At 41.1% G+C, this 15,764-nt stretch overlaps 1 protein-coding gene across 3 annotated transcripts in view; it reads right to left on the bottom strand.

Annotated features, from left to right (window-relative positions):
• Positions 1 to 8,087: 8,087 nt before the first annotated feature.
• SYTL5 (synaptotagmin like 5) overlaps positions 8,088 to 15,764 on the bottom strand; it is a 41,111-nt gene continuing 33,434 nt past the window's right edge. For all 3 annotated transcript variants that reach the window (XM_053934835.1, XM_053934834.1, XM_053934836.1), the window contains 4 exons: positions 13,436 to 13,544; positions 12,171 to 12,306; positions 11,085 to 11,293; positions 8,088 to 10,486 (listed from right to left, as the gene is read on the bottom strand). In XM_053934835.1, the coding sequence (XP_053790810.1) occupies positions 10,344 to 10,486; positions 11,085 to 11,293; positions 12,171 to 12,306; positions 13,436 to 13,544 (597 nt within the window). In that variant the 3' untranslated portion in view covers positions 8,088 to 10,343. The remainder of the gene's footprint in view (positions 10,487 to 11,084; positions 11,294 to 12,170; positions 12,307 to 13,435; positions 13,545 to 15,764) is intronic.

A 15,764-nucleotide genomic window follows, 5' to 3' on the forward strand; every position in this document is an offset into this window, starting at 1 on the left:
TGGATACAAAAGTTGGTTCAAAATATCTTTCTACAAACAGTTATAAAAGACATTAGCCTCACATTGAAAGTGTATAAAGAATCCACTGGTGCCTTTTAGTTCCACTAAAAAAAAGTGTCAATCACAAACAAAAAGCATGAGCCAAAGGCAACACAAGCACTGATTTTCAGCAGCAGCAAGGAGAAAATTTGTGATAGCAGGAGCATGGAAGTCATTGCCACAGGGAACATGAAGAAGGAGCAGTGATCAATGTAGAGGATGGGCAGTAATTACTAAGGCCCATGTACTGCAGTTCTTAATAGGACCATATGTTCTTACCTGCTACACTTCTGCTTCTGGCCTTTAATGTCCAACAGTCTTGGAGTAGCAGGCTTCCCTCCCCCCCTCTTCACTTTGGAGACAGACCAGGCTGTTGATTTGATGGCAGGGAAACATTACTCCAGGGAAACCTCGTCAAGGATTTGTCACTTCCAGAGCTGTGAAAATACTTGTTTGCAAGTCATCACTTGGAAATTAACAAAAAAAGTTCCCTGTTTAATAAAAAAATATCAGGAGGCAATCAGAACAGGAAAAAATTTTCATTTGTTTTATTACAGCCCACAATCTTTGACAATCCACTGCAAAGAATACACATAATGCATAAAGAATACAAGTATCAGAGGAGTGAAAACTGTTGAGTTACAGTTTGGATGTGTGTTCACTGGGTATGATGCATGATTTGACTGTCTGAGCTAGCACCCAGCATCTGTGCTGTTCATTCTTGCCCCTCAAGAGCACAGTCTTTTCTTCAGCCAAATGCTTGTTTGACTTTGACCATAAGGTAGAGTTTTAAATTTTACAGTGGTGTCTGCAGAAGAACAGTTTTAGCACCATCTTTAAAGCAATCCTTACCAGAATTTGGTCTCTTGCATCCTCTGAAATGACAAAAAGAAAAAAATGAAAGGAAACTCTTTTTAAAAAGATTGGTCCTGCAAGTGAATATATGAGGGAGTGGATGCAGAGTGAGGTAAGTCAGCTGTGACACCAGCTAGCAAAAGCTAATTTGTGGGCTGAGGCGTGACAGCGCCAAGGAGGAGCTGTGTGGGGGTGTGCCATCCTTCTGAACAGGATGATCTGCTTCCCAGTGTTGGGAGGGTGTTGCTGAACACCCAAGAGCAGCTGTGAAAGCATGGCTTGGCCCTGCAGAGCTGGTGCCAATGGCCAAGGAGTTGAGGACACACCCTGAATTCTGCCGGTGGTGGTGCCAAGTTTGCCAGGATGAGCAGCTGAGGGGCAAGCAAGCCCTGGGTTTTCCAAATGTTGGTGTTAGGAGTAAGGGGCGAGGTCAGGATTGGTGACAAAAATCACAGAAATACCATTTCTCTTCCAGACTTGACCAAACAAACAATAAAGTAAATGCTGAACTCACTGTAAAGGAGCAAGGAGGGTAAGAGCCTGTGGGCTGGTAGACACAGCTGTACCCCAATCTGCCTTCCCTCTGCTGCCTAACAGCAGTCAGTGGTTAAGGAAATCAGGGCTGGGCACACCAAGAACATGGAGCTGTGGAAGGAGACCAGAGAAGAGTCACTGAGGTGGCCCAAGGGCTGGAGCACCTCTCCCATGGAGACAGGCTGAGAGCACTGGGGCTGCTCAGCCTGGGAAGAGAAGGCTCCAGGGAGACCTTAGAGCAGCCTGAAGGGGCTGCAAGAGAGCAGGAGAGGGATTTTCAGAAGGGCATGCAGTGATTGAAAAGGCCTTAAGCTGAAGGAGGACAGGTTTAGATTAGATGGAAGAAGAAATTCTGAGGGTGATGAGGGCCAGGAATCTGGAGGTTTTCAGGGCCAGGTTGGATGGGGCTCTCTGGAGCATGTCTTGTGGAACATGCCCACAGCAGGGAGATTGGAACAAGATCTCTTGGGTCCCTTCCAACCCAAACCACTCCGTGATTCTGTGCCTGTGCCACAGAGGCAGCCCAAGGACACATCCACACACAGACTGCTGTGGCCCCAGTTCTGGCTCAGGTTCTTTTGCATGCACGTGCTTAGAGCATGAATCACAAGTGGACGGGTTTAGGGGGGTTTGTTCCCTCACTTTCCTCACTGAAAAAGGAGAGCAAATGATTTCCAATGATTTAAAAAATACAAAAATAAAGATCTCAGATGGGTCTGATTTTTCTCCTGTATTGCTGCAATTGCAATCTGCTGCTGCTCCAGTTTGATTTAGGTACAGAGTCACTGCATCCAGTCATCTTTCACGACTGGGTGAACAGGAGCAAAGCTTTACAATTGCTACAATCAGGGAAGTGATTGCAATCACTAGGCTGTTACAGGAAATTGAATTAAGTGGAGGAGAGTGCATGAGTGATTGGATTACTAGTTATATTCTGCACAGAACATCTGTTAAAATCCTGTGATTAAGAAAAGCTGCTCTTGATTAGTAATACAAGGTTTCTGACATTTTCTGTTGTATGTTTTTGTGGGGAACAGTGAAAAATACCATGTACCATCTCTGTTTCGGAGTCAAATTAGTCTGCATGTATGGTATGCAGGGATTTGGTAAAATTGCCTTTTGGGAGTGTTTGAACAAGGGATTTACTAGAACAACTAGTTCTGGCTTTAGCCCAGCAATTATATATGCAAATATATTTCAGTAACTCATCCTGTACACTTCTGGTCCCAGAAAAATAACACTGCATAAGCAAGGTTCTACAAGGTTCTATAAGTATCTACACCAATGCACTTTTTTTTATTAAAGGTTTCACAAAAAAATTCTGCTCCCTCAAAGTTATGCTGGCTGGAGTCTCTTTCATACTATCAACACAGCTCTTCTTAACCATAGCTCCAATCCTACCACTGCTGTCAGAATGCAAATCTGATTGAGAACATGAATATTAGACCTGCCATAAGTCTTACCCTTTCCATCCCACCTCCAGGCTGTTCATTGCAGGAGATGTGACACATCACAGCGTGTGGATACAGTCATGGGCTGGAGGTTCCTACATCAATCTGGAGGTTCTGAGCATGAACCAGAAGACTTCAATTATTTCAGATGAGAAAAGAATTACTGTTCCTGACTTGCAGCATCTTTTACAAACAAAACTATTGAGATAAATTGTGAGAGGCAGCAGTTTCTCAGCAAAAACCAATTTTGTAAATGGCCTGATTTTCCCCAGATTCTACCCAATAATCCACCTAATTAGATGAGAACAACCCCTGCTGTCACACACCTCCTCTACAGCTGCAGAAGAGAGACAAATTTGAAGTTGCATATCCCTATTCTTGAAGTCCAAAGCCCTCTGGGACAGAAAGTGTTGTGTTTTAATGAAAACACCAATGATCCTTCACAGCTCTGCATTAAACGACCACAACATGGGACTTCATTACAGCTCAGTACTTACATAAGAGCATGAGTCAGACTGCATCACGTAATTAATGAAAATGCAGAGCCTAAAGAGTAACCTGGAGTGTATTTAAATACTCTTACAATCACAACTCACTTTTTAAATTGAGGTGGGGGAATAATAGAGCTCAGGCTGTGCAATCTCAGTGCTTGATCGCTTCCAGCCACTCACCACAGTCTCTGTTCCTGCTGTACATCCCCAGGAAGTGAAAAGTGCTTCACACTGTCAGGGGGTGGCACAGCTCCTCTTGGCCATGTAGTTGCTGCCCATTTCTCCATTTGTGGCTGAAGGATATTTTTATGGCAGCTTGGTGAAGGGAAGAGTGGGAAACCACCTGCAGGTGCTGGAAGGCAGAGAGCAGCAAGGCTGCCTCAGCTAGAGGAGCCAGTGAGGACATGGGCAGCTGAGGAGAGGACATGTGTTCTTTCTCTGGCCTCTTTCAAGCAGTGACCCAGCTGCTGCATGCTCTGTGAAACATAGAGGGAACAAATGGGAATGCCTGTGTCCATGCAGAATAGTGCATATCTAGTTACCAACATGTCTCCCATTGCCACCCACGCAGCCAGAAAGTAACCAAAACCTGAATTTCAATAATTAGGATGGCCCAAACTTCAAATTTACAAGGAGAATTTGTCATCTGTCACCTCCAAGAGAAGGGGAGGAGGAACTAATGTTCAGTTGTACAGGAGTGACAGAGGTGTCTTCCAGACCCTCAAGCAAGTCCTTGAGTACAGTCCTGAGCAAAGGTGCAGAGAGCAGAGAAATGGCAGGAGGGCTCTTCCCCTGCCTGCAGCTGCTTTCCAGTTTTTGGGTGTCTGACCTGCCCATAAAGGCCAGAGCCAGCAAGAGTGGTGTGAGGGCAGAAGACCCTGTGCTCAAACCACACTGAGACCACTGAGCCCTGCTGGGCTGGGCACAGGAACTGAGCCAGGCTTTCAGAGTGAGCAGAGGCAGCACAAGCCCAGAGCCCAGGAGTGGGGTTTGCCTCCTTTCTCACTGGGAAGGCACAGCAAGACACAACAGCCTAGGGCACTGGAGAACCACAAGATGTAAGAGAGCCCTCAGCTCTGAGGTAAGTTGAACTGAACACGACTCTGCTGAAAGTGTAAATTGAGGGGTCGAATGCTTGTTGATTTTTCTTATAATTAAAAAAGAAATCAGCACCAGAAATTACAGAAAAATGCATTTTGAACATACCTGGATGTTCAAGTGGGCAGGACCTTGAACTAGGGAAGGGGCAGGAGATTCAGAGATGGAGGGGGAGGACCTGGTGAACAGGCAGAGTTAATATACATGTAAAATAATTTTATTGCAAGGAGGAAGAGAATGCTGTATTTCCCTTTTCCTTAGAATTACATATTTAAAAGAAATCAGATTTAATGCTTATGAAATCAAATATAGCTTAATTTCTACACTTTAAGTGCTTTTAAGACAAAAAAAAAAAAGGAGAGACAGAGACACCATCAATCGAGTCCCACCTCTGAAAACATGCCAGGCCCCTTGCATCACATATATGTGATGTCTGTAACTCAGTGAGATAATATGGGATACTCCTGGGAGACATAGTTTCCTGTAATTCATTTGAGGAGAGACAAAGACACAACAGCATTTCAGTATTTTAATTTAGAAGACATAACAGAAATCTTCACAAGAGCTGAAAATGGCTTACCAGCCATCTTTGTCCACAAAACAATGTACAATGCACAGTACAAAAATGTTCTCAGCAGAAAACATTGCTTTGTCTCAATTTGGGCAGAGCTTAACATACTGCAATGCCATTTACTGCTACTACTGTTCATGTCCACCAGAATAATTAAACAAATTGCTAGCAACAGATTTAAGCAGAACAAAGGCGGCACGAGGGATATGTGACATTCTCTAATTGCTGCAACAAATGACTATGCTTGGCTTTAGGCAAACCTCAACAATTAGAACTATTCTCAAAAATATACAGAGAGCTGTCAGCAGCAGTAGCACACAGCCATGTAAATGTTATTGCCACAAAGTAGGGTTGTTGATATAAATAATGTAAATAAAAGGTCAAGATGCAGCCAGGGTGAGTTTCAAAAGCAACCTAAAAAGTCACCTAAAAAGCAAGCTGAGATTCAGTTTCCAGTGTCAATATACACAGTATAATTAACACTGTATAATCACTTATTAAACAGCATTTGAAAACATGAAATCAGGGAGGAAATTCATGGGCACAGTGGTAAAGGTTCTGTTAGGATGCTTCTCAGCAGCTCCTGCTGAGCCATGGTAAAGGGCATCACTGCAAATAATAGTCTGCATCCTGTTCTGGAATTCACCATCATTTCTCTAGGGTTCTCAAAGGTTAACATATCTGGGGGTAGAAAAAAATACTAACTAATTAGTTGAAAAAAAAGTTTATAAAGTGTGTGGGTCAGCTCTCAGAGGATACTTGTTTATGTCATGGTGGAAAAGTGCTGAAAAAACTGTATATTAGCAAAGGAAAATTTCAGTCTTAACTTCATATAGAAGAAAAGAAGTGGGGCTCTCCTGTCACTTCTGCATGCTGCCTCCTCCCAGATACTGGGGATCAGTGTCCAGGGAGAGCCTTCTGGTCATGGCTGCTGAACCAAAGGGAAGAGAGACCCTTCCAAAGGTTCAGGTACAACTCTTATTATCTTGTGTGAGCCCACAAACCAGACAGCTGTGGAAACAGGACTCTGATCTCTTCTCCAAAGGTGTCAGAGATCCAAGCAGCTTTTCTCTTCATTGATGCTATAAAACAAACTGCAAACTTTACATTCCTGAAGTTGGGCAATGTGCAGAGCCATCAAGAAGTCAAAATTACATCAGACTAAAATGTAACCCTGCTGTTACTTCTCCTTATCAATTAGGACCAGGGGATGCTCAAAGGCTGCTCTGCTGTTATAGTTGAGTTGACATTTTGCAGAATACAACTTAGAATAATTGCATTTAGCAGGGCTTAACCAGTCAGGAAAAGAAAAATCAAAAATTAACATATAAAAATGCTTCATTCATGCTGCCTCAGCATAATCTGCATTGGAGAGGCACAGAAGAAAAAGCTTCCACTCTAATGTACCATGATCAAAACATGCTCACCCTCCCAATGCTTTCTCTCTGAAACCATTACAGCTGAAAAGAAAGGTGAAAATGTGGTATCTGAAAGGTATCCAAGGAGGGCAGTAGCACTTGGATTAGCACAGGAAGATGGCAACAGCAGCTCCCAGACTTTGCAGCTTTCCTCTCATCTCAAGTGTAACATGGTGGAGGTAGAGGAGATAGGAATAATTGCATCCTGGTTTTAGTATCTCAGCATGTAAGCAGGTTTAGAAGCCTGAAGTCCCCATTCAGCTGATAGAGAAAATCACCAGAGAGCAGGGCTGGAAACCAAAATCTGCTGGCAGGGCTTGGAAAGCCCTCAGCATCAGCTCTTTTTGATAGTTATTGGCGCTGTCTATAGATGTGTTTACTGGCCCAACTTGACCTTTTACAGCAAATGTTGCACTTTTATTCTTCTTTAATGGGTTGAACCCTCAAAATTTAATCACAAACCCTGCTAGAAAAATATGTAGCAGAGTAAAGTGTGTTTTGTAACACGTTTTCTGCACCCACCATAGAGCAGATTTCTTCTCCACTGATGCAGCTTCAGTTGTCCAGGTCTGTGTAGAAAAAGACTTCAGAAACATCATCTCTGCTCTGTCTGTTTACTCAGGGCAGGAGTTTATGAATCAGTGTTAAAATTGTGCCCATTTCCTCCTAAAAATTAGCTTTGAATAAACCATTCATGCACCTTCAATATTATCCATACAGATAGAAAAGGAAGGCTTTGGTCTAATTCCTGGCTTTCTGTCTTTTTTGTTCAGCCTGGTAACACACAGTGCATGATGACGCACAATTATGGGCAATTAATTCAAATATCCGGGAAACAAGAAATCACATCTGCAGTTAATCATCTTGTGCTTTTTCCAAACCATAAACCATCTTTACAGAAGAAGAGAACAAAGAGATGAGAGACATAATTAAATGTGACATTTTCCATAAATCAGATGATTCCTACAAATGGGCTGATAACATCAGAGAGCAGCAAAACTTTCCAAATTGCTCTGGTGTTTATCTGATGCTCATGGTCTCTCCGAGGCTCTGGTGAGTGTGACACCATGCTGCAGAACTGTCCCTGCTATACCCAGCAGGTCACTTCGCTCTTCTACCCCAACACCCACCAATGGCAATCCCCACCACCTTGGCCAGAATTCCTTCCCAGGTGAAACTGTTCCCTCCATAGGCTGAACTGCAGCCTGTTCATAGCCCAGCCTGGAATTTCAGGTGTGGGCTCAGAGTGACATTTTGGCCCTTTGGAAGGAAAAGGCAGAGCTTAAAGCCCATGTATGAGCTGGATGACACTTCCCAGATGCCACCATTCGTCACAAAATCTGCTTTATGTCCAAAATGGGCAGAAGTTGGAGCAGTAAAATATTTTTTTTTTTGTTTCAAAGCAAGATGTGATTTAGCTAAAATGTTCATGCTTAGGAGATTAGGAAGTACCATTCAAAAATTGGGCAAATGCTTGTGCTCCATGCAAAAGTAAATTAAATTTAAAATTCTTTTAAGTTGTTTCAGTTTGGCAAATGAAAAAATGCTCATTTCAAGGTCCAACTTGGAGGATTTTTTTTTGTTGTTATTTTTGCCATTTCACCATCAAAATTAATCAAAGCAAACCATTCAACAGACCAATATTCCTCTACAACTCAAGCTGGAATTTTATCTTGAAGAACCATTTTCTTTACATTCAACAAGTTTATCCATTTGAAACAACTTCTAGCAAAAGAAAAAAAAAAAACAAGTTTGTGCCTACATGTCAATGTAATATTATTATTTCCAAAATAAATTCAGATTTGTAGTACAAACAACCAAGACAACTCAAAACAATTCTGTTAAAAAGAGAGGTAGTTTAGGTGTCAAAAGTTAGGTTTGGTCACTTTAGAAGATACTGATAAAAAATAATCTGATATTAAAGACAGACTATGGTGATAAGAACAAGGTCATAAAATGTTGTGTGCTTGATATTTGTGCTCTAATTTATCAGCTCACAGCATCTGCAGCACAGAATTGTAGAATGACAGAATCATTTAGGTTGGAAAAATTAAAAGCTAAAACCAGACTAGACTTCCCTCACTGCCCAATTTGAGCTGAACTTCAGAAGAAAATGAAGAAAAGATAAAGAAGGAAAATGAAGTCAGTTTTCTTGAGTAACCACTGACATTTGGTTCCCAATTTGAGATTCTGTAGGAGAATTATCATTTTCAAAGATGACTTGGTAATTGCTGAAAATGGTGAGTCTCCAACTGGGCAAGCAGTACCTCCAGTGACTTTTAAAAGTCATATCAGAATTTTGAAATAACTTATGCATAATGAAACAAAAAAATTTATTAAAACTGCTGTTTTCAACATGAATAAATATTTTTTTTTTATTCAATAATATTATGATTTTAAAAGATTGGCTGTAAACTTCCCTGCAGTTTTCAGCCACTCCAACAAAAAACAGCATAAAATATCTTAAAAAGAGAAGAATTAATGTTACATTTTAAGGTTTTGAATTCAGCTCTAAATACTTGTACTTAATTGTACACTATGACAACTACAGATGCCAAAATCTCCAGCTGTATTTGCTTAGCTATCAGATTATACTCTGTTGTTCAGTATAGATTTATTGCAATAAACTTTGGGGGGAAAAAATGTAGGGATAGCTATAAAGTAATTTACCAGTGCAAATATAAAGTTGTGTTCTAATTGTGGAAAGTTCAGAAGAAATGCTGTTCACTCAGTTTCCTGATCTTCCTTTGTCTTACACTTTGATGAATCACAAAATTACTGTTGAACAATTGTCATGGTTAATAAGATTAATGACTGTATTGGCCAAGACCTGCTCACCATTAAATCCACTGGGGGATATTCAGGACAAAAAATGTCCTACTTGAATTATAAATAATGTGCATGGGCCTGAATGGGACCCCAGCCCATTCAGAGGAGATTTTACAGTTATGCAAATCATTTTGGCATGTGCTTTAATCCCATTCTGTTCTATACAATCTGTTGAATCAAGTTTTAGCTGTCCAAACCTGGCATGTGTCTCATCTCAGCAACACAGATGGAGACTAGCATGTGGACATATTCCCTCTGTTCAATGACATCAGAAGGTCTTGGCTAGAGCTGTCAACTGCATGACAAACACAGTAGCATCACGTAGTTCTGGAAACTCTTTGAGGATTTGTTATGATTTATTTTCATCGGAGGCTCTTTGATTTACATTGGACCAAGTCTCCCTTTTCTACACGTGCATTAAAATACCCAGAGGATGCCAGGACACCAGCCCTGCCCACTCTGCCCAGCTCACTGCTGCCTGTTTCTAGGGCAATGCAACACTCTGCATTGGCCCTGCTTGGGTGGCCTTTGGTCCCAAGCCTTCTGCACAGCCCAACAAGCAAACACGATGAAGGAACACTGTTTGTTGTCCTTCATAACATTATGGCTTCTTAACTTAGAAACACCAAAGCACAGACTGACTCTGAATCTGCCTATTGTGTGCCACTGCTGCCTTCTGGGCCATCCCTGAGCCAGAAGGAGATTCATAAACCTGGCATTACTCACTAAATGACCAGCGAGAGAATTTGCTCACTCTGAGCAGCCCTCAGGCAGAGTGCTCATCAGCTGCACACCAGCCACCAGAGGGGACAGAGAAAGCCAGTCTGATCTCTGTGCAAGCTCCAGTTCTCACTGGCTTCAGGAGAAACAATTCACACAAGAAGCCTGGGTAAAGAATGTGTGCATGAAAGTGCGGAATGCATTAAAATCTCACTCAGAGCCTTAATATCCAAGGCAAAGGGTACAACCCTTCTCATGTTCACATGGGCAAAGTGACAAGAGCCTGGACACCCCTGAAGCCAGGAGTACCTGTGGCACCCCCAGGAGTTAAAGTCTTTCAGAATCTGCGTTTCCCCATGCTGGATCTCAGCATTAACACCCCTTCCACTGCAGCTCCTGGACTGTCAATCATCTTCTGCCAGAGGTGCTGCTCTTCCCCTTGAGAGTCCATCCAGTCAACCTCCTTGCCATTGCTTACACCTGACAATAGTAAAAACAAGGGAATTTGCCTTTTAGGAAGCAGTTGGATACCATCACTCCTCATTTACAACAGTGTACATGAGAAATGACAAGCACTTTACACTTCCACCTGTACAGGGAGTTGTACTGAAAACAGGCAGCTCCTGGAGAGCACCAGTTTGTTATTGAACACCCTCAGGCACACGGGCAGAGGCTCAAAAACCTCCCCACACTGCACCACAAACAACTTTTTCCCAGCACAGGAGGAATGGATTCACACCTCTTCCAGCTCACACCATGGTCGGCAGAAAGGCTGCTGCTGCACAGTAGTAGTTGACTCCTTCTCACTGGGATGCTAAGGAATGCTTCCCAAGGTATTCACAGTTCTTCTAGATTGTACAGAAATACAAATGGGCGCATAATTTTTGTGTCTCATTCAGTGGAGGAAAGAACTAAATCATCTACAGATTATCTACGTGCTTTTCTCCATTTTCAAATTCCACAGATTCCCGTGTATTTTCAAAACACTCAGTAGCATTTCTGTTCTTCATGAATCACATGGGGTAAGGAAAGAGGAGAGCAGAGTAAGAAAAACAACCTGAGTCAGGTGGGACCTTACCATTTCCAGTGCTCAAGCGGACACCTCCCAAAAAAATATTACTGGAAAGCGACTCCTTGTCCCACACAGTCAGTTCCAGGCAGACATTCCGTATGTCCCCTGAATTCAAGCCACTGAAGGCAAAGGTGTGATTCCACTGGGGGTTCACGCTCCTTTTTACTATGGGAGTCTTGTGTTTTGTAGCTTTGCTGTCGTCTGGGAGCAGGTATCTGGGAGATAATGGAGAATGAATATGGAAATGGATTTTCACGTAGTATTCAAAATATGTAACAATGATGTAGAGGCTCAAATGGGATCAGGATCCAGTCTCCCCACTGGTATTATGTTAAGCATCTACCTCAAGTGCTTATTTTGCATTTGTGCTCCATTTATTCTCATACCTACAGTGTCAGTTACCACAAGCAGAAATTGGAATTCAGTCTCCTTGCCCCCAAGTCTCAACCATAACCTTTTTGTTTCAGTGAGGCTAAATACAGACAGAGTCATAAAAAGATTGGCTAGAAGGGATCTCCCTGGAGTCTTGTCCAGTGTCTAGCTCAAAGTGCAACAAGAGATTGTCCAGAAAGAAATGAAAATTACTTTTTCTACTTGAAATGTATGTGCTGAATGATAGTTCTAAGCACACAGAAGATCAAGATAAAATCTAAGTTCCACCAGGGAATTAAAGACAGGATGTTTCTGTGGACCTTGTTTAGTAACAACACTCAACCCATTACTGTGAATTAGAACATATCTAGAAATCAGCAAGCCTGAAAACTAGCATTCAGAGCAAAATATTGCAAAGAAAAATGTTTTAAGGTATCTATTACTTCCTAAATGTAACATTTATAATGCATATCCTACATTTATGTGGAATCCATTATAATGAGAGATGCAGGATTTGGTTAATTTTTTTCAAACACAAGCATTCTGCGCAGTTTGGATTTTGACTGTCCAACACAAAATGCCACATGTCTAAAAAACACACATATGTTGTCGTACTATGTAAAATTTTTGTGTACCCACATGCTTACAGGCATGTGACACAAATCTTAAATTAGATCCAGTGCAGTCATTAAAAAAAGGAGAGGAAAAAACCCCACAAACCCTTTAACAAAAGTATCAGATGTGCCTCCTGATTTCACTGCTGTTAAATTCTTTGCTTCTTTGATGAGGACTTCTAATATGCCTCCAGATGGCAGATGAGAATCTCCTTTCTTTCCTTTTTTGAAGCCTCTCTTTCCTAAGCATAGAACAAAGTTGCAAAATTACAATCAGAAATTACGCATACACTGTAAGACTGATTTTAAAATGTATATTGTCTTGGCTAGATTTTTAAAAGTAATCATCAGGAGTGATGTTAAATGTACTAATTTTAAAAAATGCAGACTGTATCTGGACTGAGCTGATAACATGGAGCTTTTAAGAGAGCAAACCTTGAGGAAACCTTACTACTAGTAGAGGGAATATCATCTGTCTGAAAAAAAAAAAAAAGAAGAAAGGAGAAGAAAGAAATCTAATCCATCAAACGCAAATGCTAACAAGCAATACTGTCACTGAGACAGTGATATACCTGCATCTGGTATATCCATGTGCACTCAGGTGCTACCCAGTGATTGCTCTCACTTCAAAGGATTGCTGTTCCTCATGCTAATACAATGCAAAGAGATAACAACTCTTCTCCCTTGTTCCTTGCTGATGCAAATAATGGCTCACCTTAAAGAACTCAAATAAGATTTTACAGGACTAAATTGCAGCAGTAATACAGTAAGAGTGAGCAGAGGAAAAGCAGTGTGAAAAATGGGAAAAAATGAGGAGGCAGATTAAGGTGAATTAAGCATGGAGAATTAAGTGAAGTTTCTTCCTTGATCAGCTAAACACTGTATATAGCTAGCTGAAAAAAGAACTCTCAGGCTACAAAGCAGACAATTTATTTCTCTGTGGCTGCCCTTGATCATGTTACCTAATGTCTGGCTTTTTTTTTTTTTTAATTAAGTCAGAGCCATGCATCAAACATTGACTGCATATTCCTCTTCCTTTCTCTTTCCTTAAGTTCAGTGTAAGAGTAAAGGATGAAGCAAAAGAAACATACACATGTTTCAGAATTTCCACACATAACTATTGAAGCCAGGTTGGATAAGGCCTTGAGCAACCTGGTCTAGTGGAAGGTGTCCCTGCTCGTGGCAGGGGGCTTGGGACTAGATGGTCTTTCAGGTCCATTCTAAGCCCTTAACATTCTGTGATTCTACAAATGAGCATATTGAAGTACGATTTCAATCTTCACCAGTACCATTACTTCACCCTACGTGAGGATTTTTAATACATCATCATCACATGACTTTTAAGATACTCCTTATTAATGTTTGTTTTACCTTGAAACTGCCCCAGAGGAAGCATTAGGTTTCTGTCTGGGGGAATATAACGTAAAACTACTGTCAGTTCTCCTTTGTATTGAAGCCCAAAATCTGTCACAGCCTCCACCTGAAGAGAAAACAAACAAACCAACCAGAAATCCAGCCAAGATTAATCATTCACCACCTTCTTTTGATTATAATTCTGTTGAAATATAGCAATACATCCATAGAGTGTTTTAAACACTTCTTAAACGCCTCAAGATGTACCAGCCCACTTTCAGATAACAAGGCATTCCAAATTGGAGGCAATCACATTTTAGAAAACTTGCTGAGCTAGGGAATGCAAGCTCTCAGAAAAATAAACCCATCTGGCATTAGACACTGTTCAGTGAAAACACAGAGGAGTTATGTAGCATGAGTAAGTAAAAAAAACCAACAGCAAAAAAAACCCTTAAATTTATTTCTGAGTATATAAACTATAACTGATTTAAGCTGATAGTAAGCCCTTATTTGCACTAGTCAGGATTTAAAATGTAATTAGTTTCATGTATTTTAGAGAAGCCACTCACGAGTCACTCTTTGACTAGATGTGTAGGGAACAAAGGTGAGGGAGAGCAGAGTGCAGCTTTGAAACAGAAAAACTTCTTTAAAATTGTTATTCCCTGTATCCTCTTTCTTTTCTACACAGCTACTATTTCTTCATTTCTACATTTTTTTTAAAATTTTTAAATCTTACCCAGAAGAACACAATCAGTTCTCTTCAGTCCATCCTTCTTAAAATAATATCAGGCCTTCACTGGTACTGAATTCCACTCATGTTGAAAGAAGTTGTAAACTACATTTTAAAAACAGTGGATGCAATACAGAGAGCTCTAACTTCACTGGTGGAGCTGGGACTACTCAGATGCTCTCAGTAGCCTGGTCCAGTGAGAGCTGTCCCTGCCCATGGCAGGAGATTGCAATGGGATGATCTTTAAGGCCCCTTCAAACCCAAACCATTCTGTGATATGATTTCTATACATGCTTCAGTGCTTAGGTTTGGGTACAAATGAACAAATCTTCCTGATTTCTTCAGAGGGATGAAGGACGTGGATAAAGGGAGAGGATCCTCCAACACTGCTGGAGGCACACGAGGCACCGCAGAAGCCTTTAAAGGACTGTTTATGGAGGAATGTCTGACCTGTGAATGGATTTCTGTGAGATGTATTCAGCTTGTTTCCTGACACCCACGAAGGTCAAAATTCTATTGCCAAGAGAAAACAAGAAAAAAAAACTCTACCAGGAATTCCTAAGGCATGTGCAGAGAGCCAGCATTGCCCCCACCTCACAGACTGCAGGCTGAGGCACTGACCACCTTCACTGGGCTAAGCCTGCACCCAAGCATGGGACAGAGAACAAAGCAATTTTAGTACAGCAACAGGGCCCTTTTGTGTCTTTGAAGCATTTTTAGAGCAGCACAGGCACTGCTGCACTGACTGAGAAAAACAGTCCTGTCTGACACCAGTGTCCAATGCCAGCTGCTACTACAAAGGACTAAAGAAAACCTGTAGGAAATGGCTGTGGAATAATTTACACATCTACATTTTGCCAGTCAGGCAGCTCACTTATGGCCTAAATTAAGCAAGTTTAGGATAAGTTTCCCATAAAGGCATCAAAGGTTACTTTTTAATTTAGTTCTACTGGTGGACAATCAATGGTGTAAGTCCTAATGTCAGAAAAAAATTATCAGCCTCTCCCCCAAACCCACATGACTCTATACTCTGTCCTCTCTTTAGCCACAGAACTATTTTCTCTACTTTTTCTGACTTAATCACACTCTCTGGAAAACAAATCTCTCAATGCTCATAGAAGAAACACATCTTCAAGTCTCCAACATTTTCACTAAAGCAGCTAAATGATTCATGATAAAACAAACAAAGCACTGTAATAAATCCCAGAAAATGTTTGATTGCCATTCCTCCATTCCTGTCTCTCTATCAGGAGTCCATACAGGAGAAGAGTGTGTATTTTGTATGGATATTAACCAGTGCTTCTTTTTTATTAATTCCAAAAGTACTAATTGATTTTTTTAAATTTTATTTTAAAAATCATCCTTGCTGATCAAAAACTTTAGCAGTGTTCTAAGTTTAGAAACATTACTGGTAACAGCTCAGGAGGCAGACAAGACCAATTCTGTGTTTGCTTTCTTTGACAGTAAAAGAAGTAATTTAAAAATATTTTTAATGGGTTTGGAAATAATCAGATACCACCTTCCAGCTGGACTGGCTGAAATGCTTAGTGCCTCATTATTTATTTTCCTAGGCAGCAGAGCTTCATGACTCTTTTAGTTATTTTCCCATTAGGATTA

Source organism: Vidua chalybeata, chromosome 2 (assembly GCF_026979565.1).
Source record: "Vidua chalybeata isolate OUT-0048 chromosome 2, bVidCha1 merged haplotype, whole genome shotgun sequence".
NCBI classification, from domain to species: domain Eukaryota; kingdom Metazoa; phylum Chordata; class Aves; order Passeriformes; family Viduidae; genus Vidua; species Vidua chalybeata.